The 24,886-nt window shown below is 54.9% G+C and overlaps 1 protein-coding gene across 1 annotated transcript; it reads left to right on the plus strand.

The window, feature by feature from the left end:
* Positions 1-1,530: 1,530 nt before the first annotated feature.
* Positions 1,531-18,888, plus strand: Wdr45b (WD repeat domain 45B). The gene is made up of 10 exons (XM_047545269.1): positions 1,531-2,034; positions 5,503-5,577; positions 10,492-10,593; positions 11,919-12,006; positions 12,850-12,944; positions 13,814-14,004; positions 16,129-16,214; positions 16,809-16,910; positions 17,316-17,437; positions 17,684-18,888. Exons 1-10 carry the CDS (start codon positions 1,659-1,661, stop codon positions 17,788-17,790), a joined length of 1,344 nt encoding a protein of 447 aa, XP_047401225.1. The 5' UTR covers positions 1,531-1,658; the 3' UTR covers positions 17,791-18,888.
* The last annotated feature ends 5,998 nt before the right edge of the window (positions 18,889-24,886 follow it).

The raw sequence follows: 24,886 nt of genomic DNA on the forward strand, positions 1-24,886 counted from the left end.
CTTGAGCAAATGGAGCAATCTGAAAGAATTCTGTGATGAATTTCTTTCTTGGCTTCTTGTGCTGATACATTATGTAATGTTTCATTTTTATGAATAAGAAGTTCTTTAGTATAAAATGCATGTGTTTCCTCTCTTACTCTTTCCTGGCTAACACCCATCTGAGACTCTGAGACTGGCAGGCAAGACCTGTGCTTTCTGCCCACCTTGCAGTTGAACAGCTCCATTCTGAAAATGAAGCCCCAACATCTCTAAGATCTGAAACTTTCCAAGCATGATATGATGCCACAGGTGATTCCTCACCTGACCTCTTGTGACAGGGTCCAGTAAAAACAAAAGTACACTAAACCATCATATAAAACTACCTTCCAACTTTATGTACAGGCTCTATATGAAACAAATGAATTTTGTATTCAGATTTGGGTTCCATCTGCAAGATACACACACACACACACACACACACACACACACACAAATACCCCCAAATACAAAATAATCATAAACATGAAATACTTCTGCCCCAGGAATTTTGGATAAGACATACTCTACACAGGCTGGGTAGCTTAAATGGCAGATATGTACTTTCAGTCCTGAAGGCTCAGAGGGAGAATCCACTGAAAGCCTCTCCCAGCTTCTGGTGGTGGCCAGGAATTCTTGGTGCTTTCCTGTGGTCCAGGCACTCCAATCTCTGCTTGTTTCTTGTGGTTTGGCCCAAAGTCTTCTCCCTCTCTCTTCTCTTCTAAGGACAATGGTTATTGGATTTAAGGTCCACCCTAAATCTAGGACAATCTTCTCTTGAAATGTTTGAATGCATTTACAAATAATTTTTTCTAAATAAGATCACATTCAACCCAGCCTGCTGGTACAGTCTGCAATCGTAGCAGCTTATTCCTGGCCAGCCTCAGCAACTTAGCGTGGCCCTGTCTCAAAATAAAAAATAAAAAGGACTGGGGATGTGGTTAAGTGCCTCTGGGTTCAAGCCCTGGTACAAAAAATAAAATAAAAAAAAAATCACATTCAGGGGCTGGAGTTGTGGCTCAGGGGTACAGCAATTGCCCAGCATGTGTGAGGTTTGAGCCTCAGTATCACATACAAATAAATAAAATAAAGGTACTGTGTTGACCTACAACTAAAAAAAAAATACTTAAAATTAAAAAAAAAATCACATTCAAAGAGTCTGGTAGGATGTATCCTGTGACCACCATTCAACCAACTACAGGGGGCAGGACTCTGGGCTTCCTCCTCCGCACGCACCTACCCGGAGGGAGAGAAACAGTAAGAGCAGGAGGAACGGGGTGAGAAGCAGGTAGACAGGTCTGCAGGAACTCCTCAGAGATCAGGGCCCCTGCGAGAAGGAGCACAGGAAGGGGTGGAGAGCGAGGCGGGACCGCTCACCGGGGCGGCAGCGAGGAGGGCGGAGCGCCCGCTCGGGACGCTGCTGCCGGAGTAGAGCCCGGCAACCGGCTGGGAAGAGGGCGCGGAGCCGGTCACCTCTGTGCCCAGGAGGTCAACAGCTTGTCCCCGAGAGGCAGAACCGGGGTGGCCTTGTTCCGAGGTCACCTTCCCGTGTGACTCCTGTCCCGTCGCGGTGGGACGCGCTTGACCGAGTCGCTATCTCGCTCTCCCTTGTCTTTGGAACCCGGCCGGTCTCCTGCGGTTGGATGCGCTCGGCGCTCCCCGCCGCCTGGCCGTGGTTGGATGCGCTCGGCGTTCCCCGCCCGCCTGCCGCGGTTGGATGTACTCCGCGCTCCCCGCCTAGTCTTCCAATAGTTGGACGCCCTCGGCGCTCGGCGGTCTGCTTGTCTGCGCACGCGCGCGCGCATGCACGCACGCACGCACGCACGGTGGCACGCTCGCCTCTACGCCCCTCGCTTCCGGTCGCGGCGGCCTCCGCGCCGCCGGTCAAGACCGACCGCCGGGTACCGGAGGGGCATGCGGCGCTGAGGAGGGGCGGACCCTGCGGCGGCGCCATGAACCTCCTGCCGTGTAACCCGCATGGCAACGGGCTGCTGTACGCCGGCTTCAACCAGGACCACGGTGAGGCGCGCGGCCGCGCTGCCCCCGCCCGGCCCGGCCCACCTCTACCACTGTCCTTGGCCCTGCCCGGGACTCCGGCCCTGCCTCGGCCTTTTCCTGCCCCGACCCTTGTTCCTCGAGACCCTGGCCCTGCCCCAGACCCTTCCTTCCTTAAGACCCAGGCCCTGTCCTGAGATCCTTTCTTCCTTGAGACCCCCGGCCCGCCCCCAGCCCCCTTTCCCAGACCCCGCCTCTGGCCTTGGCCCTGCCCAGGGAGACCCGGCCCCAGTCCATTCCTCAAGACCCCCACCCTGCGCGCGAGGCCCTGGCCCAACCCTGAGACCCTTCCTTCCTCAAGACCCCCTGCCCTGCCAGCCTGATCGGGACACGCCTGGCCCCGAGACTGCCATCTGGAGACCCCGTCAGTCCCTTCACCTGGGCCTTTGAGGACCTGGGCAGGTGGCTGAGGCCTCCTGGGTTGGGGTGCTGGGCTTCCTGGGCCCCACAGGGTCGTAGGTACTTGTGAGGCACAGTCGAGATTCTGTGGGCGGTGGAGCTGCTTGATGGACGACCCCTATGAGGCCATGACCTGCTGGGTACGGGTTCTTACCTGATGTGGGTCCATCCAGGAAATGTTGACCCCGCTAGTTTCCCCTTTGGTTGGTGGGTTGGGAGGACTTCTGCGGCTGGCCTCTCGGTGCAGCTGCAGTCCTGGGGGAGGCGGCCAACAGCCATATTTCCAGGTCTGCCCACCAACACTGGCCCAGGCAGCCCGGGTCTCTGGGTTGGTTTTCTCTGCCTCACCTAAATGTCATCATAGGGAAGCTGTTCAGACATCGTGGGCCTGGTGGGAAGAGGCCCTCTTGGTGCTTCCGATGCCTTTTGTCCTTCCTGGCAGTGGCAGGGGTGTGTACTGCCCCCCCACCTTGGGTGGAGGATTTCTCTGTAAAAAAGTGTTTTTAAGATAGCAAAGGCTATGGACGGCCTCCTTAGAGAGTGGTTTTCAACCTTTGGGTGTTGGTAGTACTTTCTAACTTATGATTAAAGTATATTATGCAGAAAAGTGCACGTCAGGTGTTGGGCCTGGTACTTTCCAAGGCAAGCACACCTGTGGCCAGCACAGGTTGCAAGGTTGAGTACACCTGTCAGTGCTCCTTGCCACAGCTGCTCAGGCGCCCAGCTGACTTCTGGCAGTATAGGTCAGTTCTGCCCGCTGCCATACTTGTTTCTGTTTTTTTTTTTTGTTGTTGTTGTTTTGTGGTGCTAGGGATGGAACCCAGGGACTTGTACCTGCTAGACAAGTGCTCTGGCCTTTTCTGACTTTTATTCAACATCATGTTTATGAGGGCTTTTTAAAAAAAAAATTGTATCGTTGAGTGTGGTAGATCCTTCTCATTGATATGTAGTGGTTCTTTGTGTGAATAGATCACAATTCATTTATCCATTTTGTCACTGGCAGGCTTTTGGGTAGTTTCCAGCTTTTGACCTCCATGAGCATAAAAGTGCCACTGATTATTCTAAAACGTGTCTTTTGGTGAGCATAGGTTCTCATTGCTTCAGGGGGTGTACTCCTATGTTCCCAGGAGCAGAATGGACAGCTATTGTAACGCAGACAGTTTTCCTCTACTAGCAGGTTTCAGGGTTCCCTTGACTCTGCACCTAGCTTACGCTGCGTGTTTTCCACCATTTTGGCTGGTGCACAGTAGATCCTGTTGTGCACTCTCTCTTTTTTTTTTTTTTTTTTTTTGCGGTGCTGGGGATTGAACACAGGGCCTTGTGCTTGTGAGGCAAGCACTCTACCAGCTGAGCTATATCCCAGTCCCTGTTGTGCAGTCTTATCTGCATTTTCCTGATTTCTTATATTTATTTACCCTGTGACTGTCCTCTTTGGTGTTTTTGTTGGGCTGCCTACCTTCTGCTTGTGGACTTATGAGAGTGTCATATATGTATGCATATGTGTGTGTGTGTGTGTGAACATTGTTTTCAGAGATTTTTTAAACTTTATTATTTATTTATTTTAATGTATTTTTAGTTGTTGATGAACCTTTATTTATATGCGGTGCTGAGATTTGAACCCCATGCTCCACACATGCTAGGGAAGTGCTCTACCACTGAGCCACAACCCCAGCCCCTTGTTCATTTTTTTTTTTTTAAATATTTTTTTAGCTGTTGATAGATCTTTATTTTATTCTTTTATTTATATGTGGTGCTGAGAATCGAACCCAGTGCCTCACACATGCAAAGCAAGTGCTCTACCACTGAGCCACAACTCCAGCCCCCCTTGTTCATTTTTTTATGTGACGCTGAGGATTGAACCCAATCCCTCACACACGCTAGACACACACTCTACCTCTCAGACACAACCCCAGCCCTGGCTTATATATTTTTACACAAGGCTTTGGTCAGAATTATATGTGTTCTCATGAAGAGAAATAACAGACTTAAAACTTGAGAAAGAAGTAGTAGTGAGAAAGGAAAATAATTCAACTTTGTTTTCCATATTTTCCAGCAAGGAGAGTTTTGCTTCCCTCTATCTGGATTATGTGATTCCGGTAGCATAAAGAGGGTGTTGTGCCCTGGCACAGTTTAAGAGACAATAACATAGCACTCCCAAGAGTTTTAGATCCAGCCCAGGGAAACTACAGTTCAGAGCATGAGTTCAGTGCAGCTCCTGGAGTAGCTGTCATGGGTTCTTGAATCTGTCTGAATCTGTGGTTTTCTAAGTGACGTGGTATGCTTTTCCCATTTGGAAGGGTGGCTGACAGAACAGAGCCATGTGGTTCTAGAACTGGAAAGAGGATTAGAACCAGGAGGGTCGGATTGGAGAGGCCTTTGTACTGGCTTTCAACTGGTGCAGGAACTAGACTTTATAGCAACTCATATGAAAAAGAACTGGAGGGTTGGTTTTTTCTCTCCTGGCTGAAACTTTGCTTTAACTGCAGTTGGACGTTGTCCAGCTCTGCCCTGAGACCCTTCCTTCCTCAAGACCCTGCCTGATTCTTGCCACAGGAACCAGCACAACATCCTCTGGAGGTCTGAGTGCCTCTCCAGTTTCTGGCAGTGCCTTTTACTTGACATTAAGCAGTTGGGTGTGACTTAGAGGTGGTGTGGGGGACCTCAGGACTTCCCTCCAGGAGGCCATTCAGTAGGTGGGGAGAGCAGTCTGCGCTATCCCTGGCTCAGGCATCTAGGACTGCCCTCTGCCCAGCACCTTCCCTTCCCTTCCCTTGACCCAGTGCCTTAATGCTGGCCAGGATAGCACGCTTTGTGCCTGTCCTCCTCCAAAGGTGGATGTTCTTGTTGGCTGCTGCCCCTCTGGGACCCAGTGTGATACCCTGACATAGCATGATGTGTTTGTGGAGGGGAGGCCAGGGAGCCTGGTGTGCCCTGTGGTAAGGTGCTGGTTGAGGATTCCAGTTTCTCCAAGCCCTTGCTTTTGCCACAGCTGGCCTCGAGATTAACATGTCCCTTTCACCTCCCCTGCTTTAGGATGCTTTGCGTGTGGGATGGAGAATGGATTTCGAGTCTACAACACTGATCCACTCAAAGAGAAGGAGAAACAAGGTAAGGGAGGGGCAGACACTTCTGGACTTCCCCTGGCTGCACTCAGTCTGCCTTATCTCAACCTGGGAGAGATGCCATGGCTGTGGGGTGGGGCAGGGTGGTGGTGGCTTGTTTTGACAGGTCAAGGGGGCTTGGGTCCTTTTAAACTGGGGCAGAGTGGAGGTCTTTCTGTGAGCCCTGCTGCCTGCTCTGTCGGATCATCAAGGTGTGAGCTTTTGGAAGAGGAAGGTGTATTGGTGCAGGTCTCTTTCACTCTTTCTTTGCTGGAGGTGATGCTGTAGGGAACTCAAGGTGGGTTTAATCCCATCATGTGGGACTCAGTGCTCCTAGGCAACCAAGCTTAGTGTTGCAATGAATTGCAGCTGCTGCTGTTCACTTATTTCAGTGTCTTACTCTGCTTTCATGAAATGGAAGTTTTCCAGAGCTGGGGTCAGGAATTGTTTGGTAAATAAAATATGGAGGTGCTCTTCCCATTGCCGGGGGAGGAGGTCAGCCCTGCAGGTGGGGCATCTTCATACTTGTTTCCCTTCCTGTGCATTTCTCAAACACTTGTGTTCCCTGGCCTGTCCCTGCTGGGAGACTGTCCTGCTGCTGGACAAATCTCAGGTAGCCACTGGTTCAAGCAGCAGCCCCTTCTCCCTGTAGGTGGGGGATGAAATTCTTCCAGAACTGGCCTCTTCTCAGGAGGGCATCACTGCTGGAATGCTGAGTGCTGGTGCCCATCCTGCATTGAGGGCTTTGAGAGCAGAACTTAGCAATCTTGGCATACAATGTTTTTCTTTCTTTGAGTTGAAAACGTTTGCTCTTCACTTAAAGGAAGAGTTTTATGGCCCCTCTGGCAAGTCAGAGTTGCCAGCCTCCTGGCTCTTGACTTTGGGCTATAAAACCAAGGGTTCCTGAAGCAGAAGTGCCCCACTGTCTGAGTACTGTCCAGTGAGTGACAGGCGGGAGGCTGTGCACTGTGGTTATGCTGGATGAGGGATGATTGGTCCTGGATGGGTCAGGGTGGTATAAGGGTTGGTTCACACTGCTCAGAGCAGTGTGCAGCTTGAAACTTAGGAATTGTTTATTTCTGGAACTTTTTGTTTGATGTTTTTAGACTTCAGTTGGCCACAGGTTATGGAAATGGAAACTGGAGAGAGCAGAGCCGTGTGTTAGGGTTCTGCTGTGCAGTCAGTCAGTGGACCAGCGAGGGCTGCTGCTGACCGTGACCGCCTGCAGGTCCTTCCCCACACCTGCTCTCTCCATGTGAGTGCTGTAGTGAGTTGACAGCTTTGCCTGCTGCGGAGGAGTGGCTGTGAAGTGTTGTGAAGCAGCTGTGCTTGCAAATCTCAGGGGCTCTTTACCAAGTCAGGCCCAAGCGATGAAGTGTGCACGTCAAGTTGTCAACATGTTAACAACTGCCTCCTATCTGATAACTGCTTTCAGTAAAGCCAGAATTTCTTATACCTCAGACAAGAAGAATCTGAGACTCCCAAGTTCCAAAAACCTGTACCATTGTCATGACCTCGCACATGTGCCCGCCCTCCCCTATGGCTGGGCAGGCGGTGGTGGGGGAGCTTGCTTAACCTCCATCTGATGAGAGAGACCCCACAGGGCATCGTAGGAAGGCCCCTCTGCACTTGTGGGCTGGTCTGTTGTGGCGTTTCATCAGCTGCTTCAGAGAAGAGCTGGCTTGCCTTCCTTCCTGTTTTGTTTCTGTGGTTTACTCCCGGATGGTGAGGAAGGAAGCTCGCCTCTCCTGTTGTGGCAGTCTGTCCTCCGTCTCGGTGCTTGGTGAGGAGGCCACAAGACTACCGCTTGGCAGGAATAGGAAGCCAGTGGTGAGGGAAGCCTCTTGGGTTTCCTGGTCTTGCAGGTGGGCAGTTTCGAGATGCAGCCCGGGTCTCCTGCACGCCTGCAGTGAGTCTACTCTTGAGGCAGCTCAGCTTCCAGCAGCACTGCCCCTCCCTGCATGGCCTCGGGCCCAGGGGGAGGGGCTGCCTGGGGCTGGCTGTGTTTGAGAAGGGTGCATTTTACCTGGCAGTTGCTCGGGCATACAAGAGTGCCCACGCCAGGCCCACACTTCCTTAGACGACCATCTCACCCTGCTTGGGCAGCAGGAGGGACTGCTGTGAAGCCTCCTGACTCTTCTGGATGTGGAGTCTGCCTTGGTTCTTTTTCTTTTTTTTTTTTTTTGAGGTGAGGTCTCACGCAGTGACTCAGACTGACCTGAATTTGAGATCTCCCACAACCCCCAGTAACTGTGACCACAGGTGTGTGCCCTGCACCTTCCCATTTAGTTCCCATGACTTTGTGGCTTGATGTTTTTCTGGATTGCTTCAATCAGCTAGAAAAAAGTGTAGAGGTAAACAAAATATTTGTGTATTTTAATACGTAACAAAACATGTAGGCTTTTTGTTGTTGTTAAAGGCTTACAGAAAATTGTTTAAAACTTTGAAATTACTTCTTGTGCATAACTTAATGTGCTTGTGGCAGAGCTTTCCATGCTTTCTTTATGGGAGCACCTTAGTGCTCCTTCGTTCAGAAGTCGTGCTTCCAGACAGGGCTTTGTTTTCCCATGACTGGAGTCAGGTCTGCTGAGGGAGGAGTGACAGTGAGGTGTTGGTGTGCATAGTGCAGACGCTGGATGGATCCGAGGAGTCCTGGCTGCACCTGGGCTCCCCCACTGCTTTCTGAAGCCCCCAGGACCTGTGTGGTAAGCAGTTTCACCCCTGAGGCACAGGAGTTCTTGCATAGCCACATTTTATTTTTTAGACTGTGGTAAAACCATAAAATTTACCATCTTAACCATTCTTTTTTTAAAATAAATTTTTTTAGTTGTCAGTGGATCTTTTATTTATTTATATGTGGTGCTGAGTATTGAACCCAGGGCCTCCCATGTGCCAGGCAAACCACTGAGCCACAACTCCAGCCCCTTAACCATTCTTAAGTGTACCAAGATCAATGTTGCTATATTCACATTGTGTTCAATAGACTCCTATGATTTTCTGCAAGGGGATTGCAAAACTGCAGCTCTGTATCTTTAAGCAGTTGCTGAGCCCCTCTGCAGCCACTGCTGACCACCCTCTTCTTTCCGTTCCTCTGACTTTGATGGCTGTGGAAACATAATGCAAGGGTGGTCTGCAGCACTGGGCTTTTGTGCCCGTGGCTTGGATTAGCATGAGGTCCTCAGGGCTTGTCCGGGTGGTGGTGTGTGTCACAGCTGCCTTCCCTTTCAAAGTGAGTGATGCCATGTGTCTACACTGCATTTACTTACTTGTCAGCGAATACTTGAGTTGCTTCTGCATCTCGACTTTGAGTAGTGTAGCTATGAAAACATGTGCACATCTGTTTTGGTGGTGGTGGTGGTTTTTTGGATATACACCCAGAAGTGGGATTGCTAGGTCTTGTGGTGGTTCCGTTTTTAGTGTTTTGAGGCCCCCAGGGTGGCTGCACTCTCAGCACACCAGGTGCTGGGGTCTGCAGGTGCTCCCCAACACTTGGTGCTGCCTGTCTTCCCGATGACCACCATGCTGGTGGGCACGAGGTGGGGTGCCCCTAGGTTTCATGTGTGCTGCTCTGAGGCCTCGTGGTTGGGTGTCTTTTCATGTGCCTCTTGGCAGTTTGCACATTATTTTTGGAAACCTGCCTATTTAGTTCCTTTGCTAAGTTTTAAATAATTGAGGTAATTGATTTTTGTTGTTTTAAGAGTTTTCATGTGTGGGCTGGGGAGATAGCTCAGTTGGTAGAGCGCTTGCCTTGCAAGCACAAGGCCCTGGGTTCAAATCCCCAGCACCACAAAAAAAAAAAAAAAAAAAAAAAAAAAAAAGAGTTTTCATGTATTCTGAATATTAACCTCTTGTTAGATAAATGATTTGCAAATACTAAGTTGGATGTTTTCCCATTTGTCTGTTTCTGTTGTCATAGCCAGGAAATCATTGCCAAATTCTCTTCTCCAGGAGAATTATTGCTTGGGGTCTTTCTTGTAGGTCTTCAGTGCATTTTGAGTGGTTGTCTATGTATGGTGTGAGGGGAAGGTCCAGGTTGTCCTCCCCCTCTACGTGGATAGCCTCTGAGCTTGGAGGGCATCAGGAGCCCTTCCTTGGTTCTGGCAATAGCCATGGGCATCCCTTTAGGCGTGCACAGGTGGAGCTGCATGCCAACTGGCAGCCCCGCTTCCTGTTGCATGGTGAGCCACCTTAAGAAAGAGGGTCATATCCTGGCTGCAGGGAAGGAGCCGTGGGCTTTCACAAGTCGGAACCACTCCTGGCCCAGAGGAGGAGGAGCTGCTGTAACCACTTGGATGGGTACCATGGCCGCCTCCTGTTAAAGCCAGAGTTGCCCTGAGGTTGCTTAACTTGTCAGAGGACTCTTTATTTGTCTGTGAGGCAGCACTGCCCACCTCAGGTGTAAATCTCCTGGAGCAAGCAGGGTGCCCTTAGCTCCCTGTGCAGCCAGGACTGGAGAGGGACGTCCAAGTAGTTTGACGTCCTGACTTCCAGGCTTTGGTTCTCCCTTTTCTCGGCTTGTCCACGCTGTCTCGAGCTCCAAGTCATTGCACAGACCTGGGGGCCGGGTGGGCAGTCCTCACCCTTGCTCCCAGGTTGCGTCCCTGAGAGCCTTGACACCCTGCCATCACACACACCTGGAAGTCAGGCATCTGGTCTGATTTGGGAGCCATTGAAAACTGGGGACCTAGTGGGGTGGATGGGTGGAAGCTGTTCCCTGGGAGCTCTGTGGCGTCCTGAGCTGTGGGTGTGCCCTGTGCTGGGCAGAGTCAGATGCCCACCCTGGCTCCTCATGTCACCTGTCTCATGTCTGACATGGTTGGATGTGAACTGCTGAACATTACGAGTCTGACTTTAACTGTTTTAATTGTAAAACATACACATTAACTTACTACAATTGTCTTCTTGAAACTTGTCATTTCAGAATTTTTAGAAGGAGGAGTTGGCCATGTGGAAATGTTATTTCGCTGCAACTATTTAGCTTTAGTTGGTGGTGGAAAAAAGCCAAAATACCCTCCCAACAAAGGTAAGGTTGTTAGCCCCTTAAAAGCTTGCCCTGTATGCAGTCTGGAGTCTGCGGCCAGTGTGCCTTTCCCTCGTGGTCCTGTGAGGTTGGAAGAGCCTCCAAGAAGAGTGGCGGGTGCGGAGAACTGCCCTCTGCTGGGGCAGGTGGAGGCGTGTGCCACCCCAGGTTGCTGCCAGGAGGGTCACAGTTTCATCCTGAACCAGGGCCCTGGAAGAGCAGGAGGCCAGTTGGGCTCTGGGCCGTGTGGAAGGGGCTGCATGGGAAGTCTGGGCCTTTTCAGATGGAGGCCTGGAGAACTTTGCCCTCCACCCCCATAGACACCAGGCCTATAAGCAATTCTTGCTGTTGGTTTAGAAAAGAGAACAATGAGAACAATGAGACCCAGAAGGAGGTTAGGACTTGGGGTAGAGAGGATGGGCCTCAGGGCCTGGAATGCCAGGTGGGGCTGCCCAGGAGGGGACACCATGCAGTCTGCATTGGGAAAGACCACGGCTAGAAGCAGAGCTCCCAGTTTGAGGTTGTGCTGAAGAGGAGTGAAGAGAGGCTGCCAGCAGGAGGGCGTGTGAGCAGGCACAGTCCTGAGAAGAGCAGGGCACCCCAGAGGATGAGCATTCCTGTTTCTCTGTAAAACGGAAAACTTCCCTTGCCCTCTCACCACCTTCCCCTTCTCCTCTCCGTCCTTCCTCCTCACTTTCTAAGCGGGATCAAACCCAGGGTCTCACCCATGCTAGGCAAATATCTCCCCAAACCCTTTTTATTTTGAGACAAGGTCTTGCTAGGTTGCCCAGGCCCGCCTTGGACTCTGATTCTCCTGCCTCAGCCTCCTGAGTTGCAGGGATGACAGAAGCCCCTCTTTCTGATGGGGGCTGTCCCAACCCTGTAGCCCTCAGTTTTCTTTCCCTCTCCCTCCCCTTTTCTCCCTCCCTCTCGGAGGCTGTCTCAGCACTTTTGCACTCAGTTGCTGTGGTCAGGCGTACTTTTTGGCTCAGGCAGTGTAGCCAAGGAGGTGGTGTCTACTGGAGATGGCCAGGCAGGGAAGGGCTGGCAGAGTCGGAAGTGTGTGTGCACATGCAGAAGGCAGATGGTACGCACGCTGTGCGAGAGGGGTAGGGAGCAGGAGGGTCTGGGGGTGAGTCCCTGGGCACGTGCGGGCCCGGAGAGGGGGTGTGGTGGGAGGTGGGCCTTCCCTCTAGGGGCCTTACCTTCTTTTTTTTTTTTTTTTTTTTTTTTGCGGTACTGGGGATCAAACTCAGGGCCTTGCGCTTGCGAGGCAAGCACGGTACCAGCTGAGCTATCTCCCCAGCCCTCTTACCTTCTGGTTTTAGTGATGATCTGGGATGACCTGAAGAAGAAGACCGTCATCGAGATAGAGTTCTCCACCGAGGTCAAGGCTGTCAAGTTGCGGCGAGATCGGTAGGTTTCATTTCCCTTGAGCAGGTGGCCAAGGTGCTTTTCTGTCTGGGGGAGATGTTTAGGGAAGGGTATAGTGACACAGTGATGGCTGCCATTTGTGCCCAGTGAGTGTGAGTCACTTCTGTTGCTTGGGGGGAGTGGGGAACAGACTGGCTTGGGGGTTGTGACCTTCAGGACCTGCCCACCCTGGACAGAGTCGTGGCCTCAGATGGTGCCTCTGTAGGATGTTCCTGGTGGAGGGTGGAGGAACTTTGGGAGCTCTGGTGTTGCAGCTCTCGCCTGCTGGGCTGCAGGCAGCTGGCCGTTGCCCAGGGAGTTCCTGCCCGTCCACCCAGATGGCACACAGCTTCACTTGAGCTTGTCTCAGCCTGATGTGACTTGTGTACTCTGCAGTGTCCACTTCCACCAGTGGGGACAGGACAGGGGTGCTGACCTGCATTCCATCTGGGCTGGTGTTTCCAGTAAGATCACCATGTAGACCTTTCATGATGGATGCTCAGTTGGTTCAGGGGCCTTTCCCTTGTGGGCTTTCCCTGTTGTCGGGAGGGTGTGTGACAGCGTCAGGGCTGACTCCTGCCCTGGGTGAGGTGCAGGTGGTGGTGTCCCTGAGGCCGACCTGCCTGGTGAAGGGGCCTGCTCAGTGGTACGTAGCCCTTCAGTGCTGGCCTCTGGGCCTCACGCAGGGGACTCTAGCCCAAAACCTCTCCCAATGGTCTGTGATTCAAAGCTCAATCCTTTCTGCAGGTAGCATGTCTGGGGTTTGTTTCAGAATGGTAAGAACAAGAATCACAAGATGTCCATCTCCCATTCTGAGCAGTGTCTCTGATGGCGTGTCTTTTGCAGGATCGTGGTGGTCCTGGACTCCATGATCAAGGTGTTCACCTTCACGCACAATCCCCACCAGCTGCACGTCTTTGAGACCTGCTATAACCCTAAAGGTGAGCATACTGGGCGTGTGCCGGGCTGTGCTGCTTGGCTTCCCATGCCACCCTGGGTCTCCTCGGGTCCCGGCTCTGCACCCCAGGTGAGTAGGGAGAGGTTCCGTGCCACAGCTGGGGATGTGCCCCGCAGCCCATCTACAGCCAGAGCCGACTCACCTCCACCAGGTGCTGCCTCGGCATCTCCTTCCCTCTTTTCATTAGAGGGCGTTTGCGTGGACTTGCATACACGTGGTGTCGTCTTCACGTCCTTTTACGACATTCGGGTTTACCCCTAGCTCTCACTCTTATTTTGGTATGGGGTCTTGGTGTGCTGCGCAGGCAGGCCTGAAGCCCTGGGCTGCCTAGCAGTGGGTACTTTCTCGTTCCCATAGCCTGTGTTTCTGCCCTGTGCCAATACTGATTTCCTGAGCTTTAAAGTAAATCTTGAAACAGGTGGCAGTGGTCCTCCGGTCTCGTCCCTGTCAGAGGGCAGCAAGCTCTGGCTGCTCTGGCAGCAAGTCCCTTTGCCATTGTCCGCATCAGCATGTCAGTTGATGTGGCCAGGTGTGGTGATGTTGGTCTCCCGCAGGGGTCTGACACCTTCTGCTGCCGTTATACATCCTCTTGTGCTTTTGCTTTACGTTCTCATTAGGCGGCCCCGTGAGAAACCAATGGGCAGGAGGTGTGCCTTAATGAACTGTTGAGCACATGGTTCCATTATGGGGGCACTGTTGGCCCCAATGTGTTAGGCGTCTATAAACAGGTACCCGTGAAGAACCTATGAAGATCTGTTGTTTTTTCCAAGGTTTTGGAAAGTAGGTTTTGGTTGTGAAAACTCAGGCTTTGGCTGGTTGTCAGCTCCTCATGTTTTTTTCTGTCTCTGTTAGGCCTCTGTGTCCTGTGTCCCAACAGTAATAATTCCCTTTTGGCCTTCCCGGGTACCCACACCGGCCATGTGCAGCTCGTGGACCTGGCCAGCACTGAGAAGCCGCCCGTGGACATCCCCGCCCATGAGGGTGTCCTGAGCTGTGTTGCTCTCAATCTGCAGGGCACAAGAATCGCAACTGCATCTGAAAAAGTAAGCGTGTGGGTCTCCTTGTTGGTTTGTGCTCTGGAGCCTCTGGAGCCTCTGCAGAACCCTCCTCTGCCAGTTGCCCAGGTGACCCTTTCTGGGCTGGCCATGCCTGTGACGGGGTTGAGGCTGTGACTTCACATATCATCTACTTTATTTCTAGTTCTTCACAAACATGTTGAAAAAATCAGTAAGAATACTTAAACAGCAGTCCTGCCAGGCATGGTAGCCATGACTCTAATCCCAGCGACTGGAGGCTGAGGCAGGGGGATCACAAGTTCTAGGCCAGCTGAGGCAATCAGTGAGACCCATCTTAAAATAGAGGCCTGGGGATGCTGCTCAGTAGTAGCCGCACCACCCCACTCAGTAAAACGGCACACACCCCCTTTCTTATCGGGAGGCTCAGCCTGAGGTCGCACTCTCGGTGGCACAGCCTTCCAGGGCCACTCGGTTTCTGTGCTGAGGCCTGGGCAGTCAGGTGAGTGCCCAATACCCCTTTCCCCACCTGCCTGAGAATATCTCTGCCTTAGGGTGTACAGCACTGACCATGTGATCCCTCAGCTTGCCTACTGTGAACAAGTAATTTTTAAAATAATTTTAAATCTGGGTTCTTACACTTCCTTTAGCCTGTTAATCCAGATTTTTAAAAGAGAAGATTGATATCTTTTTACTTCAGTTTTCATTTAAGACTACAAGCCTCGGATCACCTTTAGGAAGTTGTAAACTGTTCGTGGCGTGAGCGCGTGGACCAGTGACTGTCCACCTGTGTATCAGCCGTGTGGCCCCGCTCTGCCCTGGCCACCTGGCCTATGCTGCTGCTGGAGGCTGGTGTTGGACCACAGGGACAGGGCTGGGCAGCTGCATTCAATCTTACGTGTTACTCTTCAAAATATTACGTCAGCAGCACATGACACGGCAAAAATGCACGAACACCGTCCCCCTCCTTTGTGGCACATCTCTCCCTGTCGCCCTGGGTTCTCTGCCCTCCTCTCCCTGCGTCTGTTGTGTTTTGAAGGCAGAGCCAGCGAGGGCAGGACTGTGTGCTCTTCTAGCTGCCACCTTGCTGCCTGGGGTGCCCTCCAGATCAGTGGGTGACTGGGTCCTGCCAGCCCTACAGTGCTGGAGACGGTCGCCAGCTCATGAGGCTGCACTTGGCATCTCCTGACTTGGCATGGTGTGGAGCCAGGCCGTGGATCTCCTGGGTTGGCCGCATGGGTGCAGGGCCCGTGCTCCAGTGGTGCACCATGCTGCCGCTCAGCAGCGAGTGGCATGAGACCTGCAGGCCACGGCCAGTGCTCGGAGCACACATGGGCAGCCAGGCCAAGCTGGGAAGACCAGCCAATTTCCCCCAGGACTGGGCCTGAACCCAGGGCCTCACCCTGGCTAGGCATGCGCTCTACCACTGAGCCACATCCCCAGCCCTCGGTTGTACTTTTTAAAAATCTGAGACAGGGTGTTGCTGAGTTGCTCAGGCTGCCTTGAACTTGCCATCATCTGCTGCAGCCCCCAAGTGGCACTGCTGTGCCAGTGTTCAGTGTGGTCCTGGGTAACAGTTCCGCCGTCACCACTGGATTTGCCCTCCATGTGCCCCACAGGGGCTCCTGCTGCCTCAGGAGTGGCCTGAGAGCTGGTTTCTGGTTGTGGTTGGATGGAGGCTAATGCTTGCCGTGAGCTTGGCAGTCCATGTTTCTCCCAGCTGTCAGAATTTTCTCAGGCATCTGCACTTTGGAGGAAATGTTAGAAACAAGAAGCGTCTGAGTCCTTGCCTCTGATCTGGGGCTGTCTCTTGCAGGAAGGCCTTTCCTTCCTGCTGTGGCTCATCCATGGTGGGGTTGTGGAGCCCCTTTTCTGTTGCTGGGGGGAGTATGGTGTGGGTCCATGAGAGGGGATGCCCTGGCTGGCTGTTTCTGTTGGGACTGGCCAGGGGAACGGGTGTGCGGGCCAGTCTTCTGAGCCTTGTCCTGAGCCCTGCCCTGTGCTGTGGGACCTGGAGCCACAGGCAGAGGGACAGAGTTGCAGGCTTCATGGGGAGGGTTTGGGGGAGGGTTGTATGGGCTTGCGAACTATCATTTCAGAAACTAACTGGATTTGTGAATCGTTGATAATGAAACACTTCACTGTTTTTCAAAGGGGACCCTTATAAGAATATTTGATACTTCATCAGGGCACCTGATCCAGGAGCTGCGGAGAGGATCCCAAGCGGCTAACATCTACTGGTGAGGACACTGGCTCCTCGCCTGCAGCAGAGCCGGGCTGGGTCTGCCTGGGCACACCTGGGCACACCTGGCACACCTGGCACAGGCGCGGGCTCTTGGCTTTGCGGTGTCAGGTTCCAGCCCTTTCACCTTCACTGTGGGAAGTGTGCTCAAAAATAGAACCCTTGCCTCTGCTCCAGCCGTTCCCTGTTCCCAGCAGTTCTAGGGCCACACTGGTTTATCGCTAGCCACTGCAGCCAGTCAGCCTGACATTGGGCTGCTCTGCACCACAGGGTCCCTGGTGCTAGGAGTAAGGAGCCTCTCCTGCCTGTCTGCTCTCAGGTCAGAGGCCACGTGTGGCCACTGCCTGCCCAGCACCTGACACTGTCCCCCAGGGGCAGACTGTGCTTCCCTGGCAATGGGGCTTTGACCCTCCAGTTTGGGTTCCATGGTGAAAGATGTTGGCCTACGAACAGGCAGGGCACGTCTTAAAATTGCCTCAGGTGTGGGGTGTCGAGGTCTCCAAGGTGCTGGCTGGCAGGCGTGCTGTGCAGGTTGGGTCTCTGGTCTTTCCTGCATCTGCAGAAATCCAGCTTTGTCTGTTTTCCTTTGCAGCATCAACTTCAATCAGGATGCTTCTCTCATCTGTGTGTCCAGTGACCACGGCACAGTGCACATTTTTGCAGCTGAAGATCCAAAGCGGAATAAACAGTCCAGGTGGGTTTGAGGAAGGCGGCTACCAGGGGTTTTCTGGAGTTAGGGTTGGACTTCACACAGGGCCGGGGGAATCGCCTTGTCATCTCCTTGGGTTCATGAGGGCATGTCCAGTGCTGCCTGAGGCCCTGTTCTTAGGCCCTGATCCCAAGCGTTCTGATGGCACTGGGAAGGTTAATTTGACAGCAGGAGAGTCTGTGCCTTTCATACCAAGGGCATTGGTTTTATAATAAGACCATATCTAAGGTGGTCTTAGAGAATTTATTAAAGAAAATAGGATTCAGAGAAACATGGGTCCAAAACTGGGCCAGGGAGAGGTCTGGGTGTTGGTTGCAGCCGTCTGGCTGGTGGCCTTCTGCGTCGCTTCACCTGTAACGCATTCGTCTCCCTCTCTCTTTGTCCTTACAGTTTGGCATCAGCCAGTTTCCTCCCCAAATACTTCAGTTCCAAATGGAGTTTCTCCAAGTTTCAGGTCCCCTCAGGCTCTCCATGCATTTGTGCCTTTGGAACAGAGCCGAATGCGGTCATTGGTAAGTGGCCCTTCCTGGGAGAGGTAGCTCCAGGGCCTGGAGCCCCTCTTCTTGCTGCTGGTGTGGGGTTGCCCAGGGTTTTCCCAGGAGCTCACCCAGCATCCTGTCCCACAGCCACAGGGGACAGGCATATGTTGAGAGCAGTTAGGGCTCGGCCCAAGAGGCCCCTGTGTTCAGCACAGTGAGGCCTGCTGCTCTCAACTCTTGGGAAGGGCCCGTGAGTAAAGTGGTCTCCTTTTGTCCCAGCAATCTGTGCCGATGGCAGCTACTACAAGTTCCTGTTCAACCCCAAGGGCGAGTGCATCCGGGATGTGTACGCGCAGTTCCTGGAAATGACTGATGACAAGCTGTGACTTCGCCATGAGCAGGCTGCGCTTGCTGCCTAGTGCCCCGGTCTCCTGGGGCTGGTGCCCGTGCCCCGGAGCCTCATGGGAACGGGGCTGGAGGACTGCCCAGGACCTCAGTCTTGAAGCCATACGTGGTTCTCTGCCTTCCTGAGAAGGGCCTCCCATTTCCCGTATTAAAGAGAATGCTCATCACCACACCTGGACATGCAGTGGCTCTGGGCAGCCCACACTCGCCTGCCAGCCACTGCCCTTTAGCTCAGCTGTGACCTTCGCTAGCTCCAGCACATCCTCTATTGATGGGCTCCATCCCAGCCTAGGGACAGGGCTGCCCAGGAGGGGCACATTGAGGTCTGTTCCTGTGACAGATGTGTTGTTTCTCTGAGAAGCAGCCCAGTGTGTGGTCAGCAGTGCGTCACCACCTGAAGCCCGCGCCTGCAGTCCTGGCGCTCTGGCACATCTCCCTCGGGAGCAGTCTGCTCTGTGCCTCCAGGGGCTGTGCCCACCCTGTCGGAGCCATCAGGGTGAGGCAGACACCCACCCTCCTGCACAGAGCTGTGTCCTTACCTGGGGGAGGGGCTGTGGTGCTTCCCTACCATCTGTGGGCACAGCAGCATAGTCTCCGGAGTGGTCCGTGGAGGGCACCGCTGCTGTGGGCAGCAGCACCCGCGGGCCCCGTGGGTCCTGCGGGTGTGGAGGGAGATGCCTCCGCCGTCCCGCCCACTCCCCTCTCCTGCCACCCCCCACCCCCCCCAGCACTTGTGAGTAGCTGCACACTAACCTGGGAGCCAAAGGCTCTTGCCGTTTTTAACACTTGGTGACTGCGATAGGTCGTGGGCTCCACACTGTGCTGTTGAGCTATATGTTATTTTCTTAAATTCCTGTTAGAGGAGCTTACTTCTGTGGTTTTGATTTTAGGTTGCAAACTTTTAAAATCTGCATAGCGGCAAGTTACTGTTTTGCCGGTTCCTTTGCTGTCCTGTGGTCCGCTGTCTGTGAGTTCCCATGTCAAGTATGCATGTTACCTATGTGTGTTTAATCATGAACTTTAATTTTGCACACTTATTTGTACGGTTTCTTTAAATAAAAGTGACTAATTTTGTTGTACTCCACCTGTACAGTATGGAGCAGTGCGCTGGGGGGCCCTGCGTCCTCTCCTGGTCATGATGCCTGCTGAGGGTTGGTCTCAGGACCTCCTGGGCACCCCACCCACCTGCATGTGGCTGCATGGCCCTCTGGAGGAGGGAAGTCCACAGGCAGGGGCCAAGCGCTCTGGGAGCATCAGGCTTGTCTTGGAGAGCAGAGGCGGGGACAGCAATGCCCACTCTCCTGCACCTGTCCCCGTGGGCTAGCTTTAGCTCCCCTTTCAGAGGCACCAAGGCCGCTGGAGCCTGTTTTGCTGATGTGGCCTGAGTCTGACAGGAGAGCTGCCCTGGGGCCAGGGAGGAGCTGCAGTGCTGCTTCCCGGGCTGCAGTCTGGGGTGTCGAGGTAAAACAGAAGCACTCACAGGGTCTTCTCTGTGGGGGAGCAGGGTGGGCGGCAGGCCTGCTCAGGCCACTGCAGGTGCTGGACAGGCTGTGCGTGTGTCGGGGATGCAGCAGGTGCTGCTGCCATTGTGGACATGGCTGGCTGGCCCCGGAGGCCCTGACCATGTGGCTGCGGTTGCCCGGCTGGGAGCCGCACCTGGAGTTGGGCTGGTCTCCATGGTGGCCTGCCTCCTGTCCCAGGTGCTCCCTCAGCATGAGGGTGGTGTCAGCTCTGGGCCCCTGCGAGGGGCTCTGGTGTCCTCCGCCACTGCTTCCCTCCCCTGTCTGTCCCTGGATGGCTGCAAGGCCTGGAGGGGCACAGCGCTGCGTGTGCTTGTCCTCCAGGCGCCAGTGCCCCACGGGCTGCAGGTGAGCTGCGTGGACTCGCTCACACCACCGGGCCACCTCCAGCCTCCTGTGCTGGGCCCCAGACGCAGAGTTCCCGGGGACTCCAAGGCCTGTGCTCCCTGCTTCGTTCTTCCAGGTGCACTGGCCCCCGGGTTCTCTGACTTGTGTGGAGGACCCTTCCACTGCACCCTCCAGCATCCCTTGGCCCCGTGCTGTGGGAGGGCACCCGCGGGGTCCCCGCCTGTGCATGGCGGCCCGGGGGACCCTGGCCTCCGCCTCCCTCCCTCCACTCTGGCCATGGTGTGGGCCCTCGCAGCCTCCTGTGGCCACAGGGTTTCACTGGCGTTCCCTCCTGCAGCCAAACCAAGCTCCCGCTACAGGACGGCCTCCGTGTATTCTGCCGCTCCTCCTACAGGGGGCATTTGATTGCCATGTTTTGGAACTTGTGCCAAAATCTCTTAAATGGATTGGAAAGGACTAGGATTGGAAGACGCAGGTCCCCATGGACTACAGAACAGGCAGAAGCATATGACGTGGCACTGCTTCCCGGATCCCAGGCAGCACCGCGTCCTGCTTTCTCACCTCTTTAGACCCATGGCCGCAGGACGAGTGGTGTGTGTGTGGGCACCTTTTCCTGTATTAAACGATTTAGAACTGGAAACCCACAAAGGCAGGTTCCTAGGCCCGTCTGATTATTTCTTTGGAGCAAAGAGACTGGAATTGCTGGGCCAGAGGGCTTTGAGTTCAGGACGCATTTTCAACCTCCCCACTGAGACCCTGTGGCCTGGAGTCCCAACCGTCCTCCAGACGTCTTCACTGGGACCAAGGGCCAGGCCGTCTCCAGTCTGGAGAACAGAGAGCCAGTGGCAGCAGGTGGGGCTGCCTGGGGGACACTGGCTGATCCCCAAGGCTTGGGGAGCCCAGTGGCTGGTGGCGTGCCCAGGCACCCTGGCGCCGAGGTACAACACAAAGCAGCCGCTGCTGCAGGTGCCTGAGCGCTTTTCCTTTGGTGGCCTTTCATCTGGAGTAACCACTCAAAACATTAGAAATGTGGCGAGTCCGCTGTTAGGGGCTTGGGGAGGGCGGAGGGCGCCAGCGCCTGCTCACGCTCGCTCACACTCGCTCACACCTACTTGGCCCAGCGTCCTGTCTGGATAGATGCCACACCTTCCCTTTGTGCTTCCTGTGTTCTGCTGAAAATGGGAGCTGGGGTGTGTGGCCAGTTCTGCATTTATTGAGGCGACTTCAACAGGAGGTGCCCTGGGGTCACGGTGCCCCTGCGGTAGCTGCTCCTGGGAAGGCAGGCTCCATGCTCTGGCCATGGAGCACTGTGGGGCATGCCGCCTGCTGCTGACGTCACTTGGATGTGGTGCCCTGGCGCAGGTCACTGCCTCTCACGGGGCCTGTGGCTCCTGCTGGGTTCCAGCCCTCGTGGCGCTCGCGTCTGCTCATTCTCATGCGTTCCTGATACGGGTTAGTCGTGCCTTGTGGCCTGGGGTCCTGTCTGCGTTCACCTACTCCAAGGCCACGTGTGCCCATCTCGTGGCACAGCTGTGACTGGCTGTGCCACGGATGCAACAGAGTGCTTCTGCATCAGGGCCTTGAGAGCCGCTGAGGAAGGGGCGCTGCTGGGTGGTGGGCCCCAAAGGGCAGGGCTGGCCCAGAGGGCATCAGGAGGCCCGTTGTGCCAGGATGGATGACTGTGTGGCGACAGCCTGTTTGCTGTGCTGTGCTGTCGGTGTGGGCACCTGCCTGTGGGGTGGTGCGGCTTTCTGAGTTGCCCTCCCACCCTGGCACTGGAGTTCGGATGAGGGCTTCTGTGCCACGGGCATTGGCTGGAGGATGCTGCATTGGATGGAGAGTGCGCTGCATCTTAGGGGCAGGGGTGCACTTGGTGCAGGTGCCTGGCAGTGCCCAGGGACAGCCACCTTTGAACCACATTGGAGCTTCCTTGGGCATGTGAGGTACCCGACCTGCGTCCCCATGCCGGGCTGGGCCTGGCAGACCCTCTTGGGGCAGGTGGAGTCCAGGTTCTGCCGGATGCTGGGAAGCAGGTGTCCTAGTCACCTTTGCAGACCGGGACACCCCAGGAGAGCCAGAATCTTGGACTACTGTTTCCCCATCTGCACGAAGTCTCAGGTTCTGGCTCAGGTTCTCCACCAGCCTCGTCCTAAGTGGTCTGGGCTCTGAGTGTGCACCGATGTCACCACGAGAGGCTCCACTGAGTGGGCAGTTCATTCCTCTCAGGGCCTGTGGCGATCAGGGTCTCGTCCAGCAGGCAGGAGGTGGAGCCATGATGAGGTCAACTCACTGGCTGGGTTAGCTCACTGATTAGGCTAGTTCATTGGATGATGGGTGGATGGTTGATCAGGTTAACTCACTGATGAGAACAATTCAGTTTTTTTCTCTAAAAATTGAAGAGCAAGAGCAAGTTACTTTTCTAACTTCAAAGAAGGAATTATCTACTCTCAATCTTCAGATTCTTCATTTTGAGCCAGGAGCACTGGTGCACACCTATAAACCAGAAGCCTGAAGCAGGAGGACCACAACTTTGAGGCCACCCTAGGCAACTCAGTGAGGCTGAATCACGGTGAAAAGTAAAAAGGCTGGGGCTGTAGGTCAGCAGGGGAGCACGGGCAGGCGCTCCCCAGCCCCGGGGTTGCGGCGTGTGCTGCCCTGCCTGGCTTCCGGAGTGCGCTTTTCACCGCTGGCAGGGTGGGCTCTGCTGCTGGAGGAGTCTGCTCTAGGCCTCTCCAGTGTCCAGTGGGCACCAGCCGTGCTAGTGTCCTCGGGCTTGCGGACACCTCTGGTTGCTGTCACATCTGCATGTGGCCCTGGCTGTCGTCTCAAAGGCCCCCTTAGGAAGACACATGGTTGGGGCCCTCCTTTCTCCCTGTGACCTCAGCCCCACCTGGTGACAGCTGCAGACCGGTTCACAGGTGCAGGGTCCTGGTCAGAGCATCTCTGGGGATGGTCCAGCCTGCCAGCCTGGCGGGCACCTCACATCTGGCTGCTCTTTCCCTGCCCTGAGCCAGCTCCATGCTGGGTGGCATCCCCTGCACAGCCACCACTTGTCTCAAGGGCCTGAAGTCTATCGTGTGAGTGTGGGAGTGATGCGAGAGGCTCTGGACCTGTGTCTCAGAGAGCCCACAGCGTCCCCTCAGTTTGCTTAAGAGAGAATGCCTGGCCTGGTGTGGCCAGCACCTGTGCCACTTCAAAACCCCACTCCTGAGTGCTTCGGCCTTCAGGAAAGGCCCCCGGCAGCCTCCCCTGGTGCCTCCCTGGCTGGCTCTGGGGCCCTGCTGCTCTGAATGCCCTGGCACCCACCTTTGATGGTCTTCGTGTGGGGTTCCTCCTTGTGCTGGACAGCACCCCTGGCGCGGTGCCCACACGTGTCCCTGCAGTGAATAGCACCCAGCCGCGCCGGGCCACACTGGACACTGACCCTCAGGCACCAGAACACTGCTACCCTGCCCCGTGTCCTTCCACCACCGAGCTGCACCCAGCCCTCTTTACCTCGAGATGGGCCATGCCAAGCTACCAGGCTGGTGGGCCTGGCACTCCTCTCCCTGGTGTGGCACTGTGCCTGGCTGCAGGAGTGCTGCTTCTGAGGACAGGTTGTGCTGAGGCACTGCCTGGCGCCAGACATCGAAGGGCTGAGGACACCCGTGACAGTCTCCTCTTGCTGCGTCACCGAGTCCAACTCGAGGTGTCCGCCTAGGGTCTCGTCCCCGAGGGCACTGCTACGTACCAGCTGCCAACTCCACCGCTCCATCCGCCGCCTGCCTCCTGTCACGCAGCGTCCTCCATGCCTGGGCCTGCCAGTCCTGTGCCTCCAGCCTCCCCGCCGGCTCACTTGCAGCAAGCTGGGTCTGTCCTGGGATGGCTGAGGCTTCTGCCATGGTGCTCTCGCCTCCCTTGCATGGCCTGAGAAGTGCGGGCATTTCACGTCCCTCTGCCTGGTGCCTGTCAGGCTGTTGGCCGTCAGCCGGCCTCAGCTTTCCCCTTCACGTGAGCAGAGCTCTGAGAGCCGCCTCCCTGGCTGAGCTGTGGCAGAACACACTGCAGCAAGGTGGCCAGGAACCCCTGAGACCGGCCACAAGGCCTGCTTTCAAAGACCGTCCACTCTGAAGAAGTCAAGAGGGAAACTAGCTTGCTGTGCTTGCCCACTTGCCTCCTGTGTCCCCGCTTCCCTGCTCAGGTCTGATAGGCATGGCACCCCTGGTAGAGCAGCTCTTGCTGGTCCATCCCCCGGGCGCCCTTGTTGCCTGCGTCCTGCTGCTGACGTTCCATCCTTGCACCGCTTCCCACTGCCCAGGCCCTACAGCAGTTCTGTTCTCGCTGCTGTCGGGACAGGGCCCGAGTTCGAGTCCATCCTATATGGAGTCCCCTGAGCTGTGTGAATCCTGCTGTCTTTTAAAGACTGATTTTGCTATGTGTGGAGTACTGGGGTGGACAGCAAGATACACCCCAGCACTTTCAGTTTCTTCTTTTGAGACAGGGTCTTGCTAGGTTGCTGGGGCTGCCCTGGAACGTGCATCCTCCTGCCTCAGCCCCCCAGCTGCAGGATGTTGCGGCCACAGTGCCCATCTCATCCTCCTTCTGCTGCAATCTGTGTCACATGCTAGGCACCTAACGTTGCCCACACCCTGATCACAGCATGATCACTGTTGTTTCCAAATACTTTTCTATCCAGTTCTTTTCAAGTTCTGTGGCTCCCAACCCATTTCAAGAGCACCCACCGACTTCAGGGAAAGTGGTTAGTCTGTCTTATGGTGTTTTCTGGGCTCGCGACGTCTTAGCTGCAGCTGTCTGTCCTGTTTTCCCTGTGGAGCTGAGACTGGCTGCATCTGGGACCCATGTGCACCCTGGAGGCTGTGTGCTGCCTGGAGAGGTGGAGACTTAATGGGCAGACCCACGCCATGGGGGTCCTGCGGTGGTTCTTCCAATGCCTGGGCCCCTGGGGGTCTCGCTGTGGTTCACCCGATGCCTGAGCCCCTGGGGGTCTTGCTGTGGTGGCTCGTGGCCTTAGGTGCTGCTGACTTGGCTTCGCCCTGGCCCTACTTGGTCTCCCAGGCACCCTGCTCCACCTGCAGGCTGGAGGCTCAGGGTGTGGCCTCCAGGGCCCTGTGTGGTAGTTCCCACTCCTGTGCCTGGGTCCTGCTCGGGGCCAGAGTGGAGAGCAGAGGAAGAGGGGAGCACAGTACATCTCTGCTCCTTGGGCCCCATA

Source organism: Sciurus carolinensis, chromosome 3, assembly GCF_902686445.1.
Source record: "Sciurus carolinensis chromosome 3, mSciCar1.2, whole genome shotgun sequence".
NCBI lineage: Eukaryota > Metazoa > Chordata > Mammalia > Rodentia > Sciuridae > Sciurus > Sciurus carolinensis.

What these genes read in the sequence shown, in the direction of transcription:
- Wdr45b (XM_047545269.1), top strand. Translation starts at nt 1,659, where the DNA reads ATGCGCTCGGCGCTCCCCGCCGCCTGGCCGTGGTTGGATGCGCTCGGC. An exon ending in CAAAGAGAAGGAGAAACAAG is followed by an intron (nt 5,578 to 10,491) that starts GTAAGGGAGGGG and finishes TTGTCATTTCAG; the next exon opens with AATTTTTAGAAGGAGGAGTT. An exon ending in AAAATACCCTCCCAACAAAG is followed by an intron (nt 10,594 to 11,918) that starts GTAAGGTTGTTA and finishes TTCTGGTTTTAG; the next exon opens with TGATGATCTGGGATGACCTG.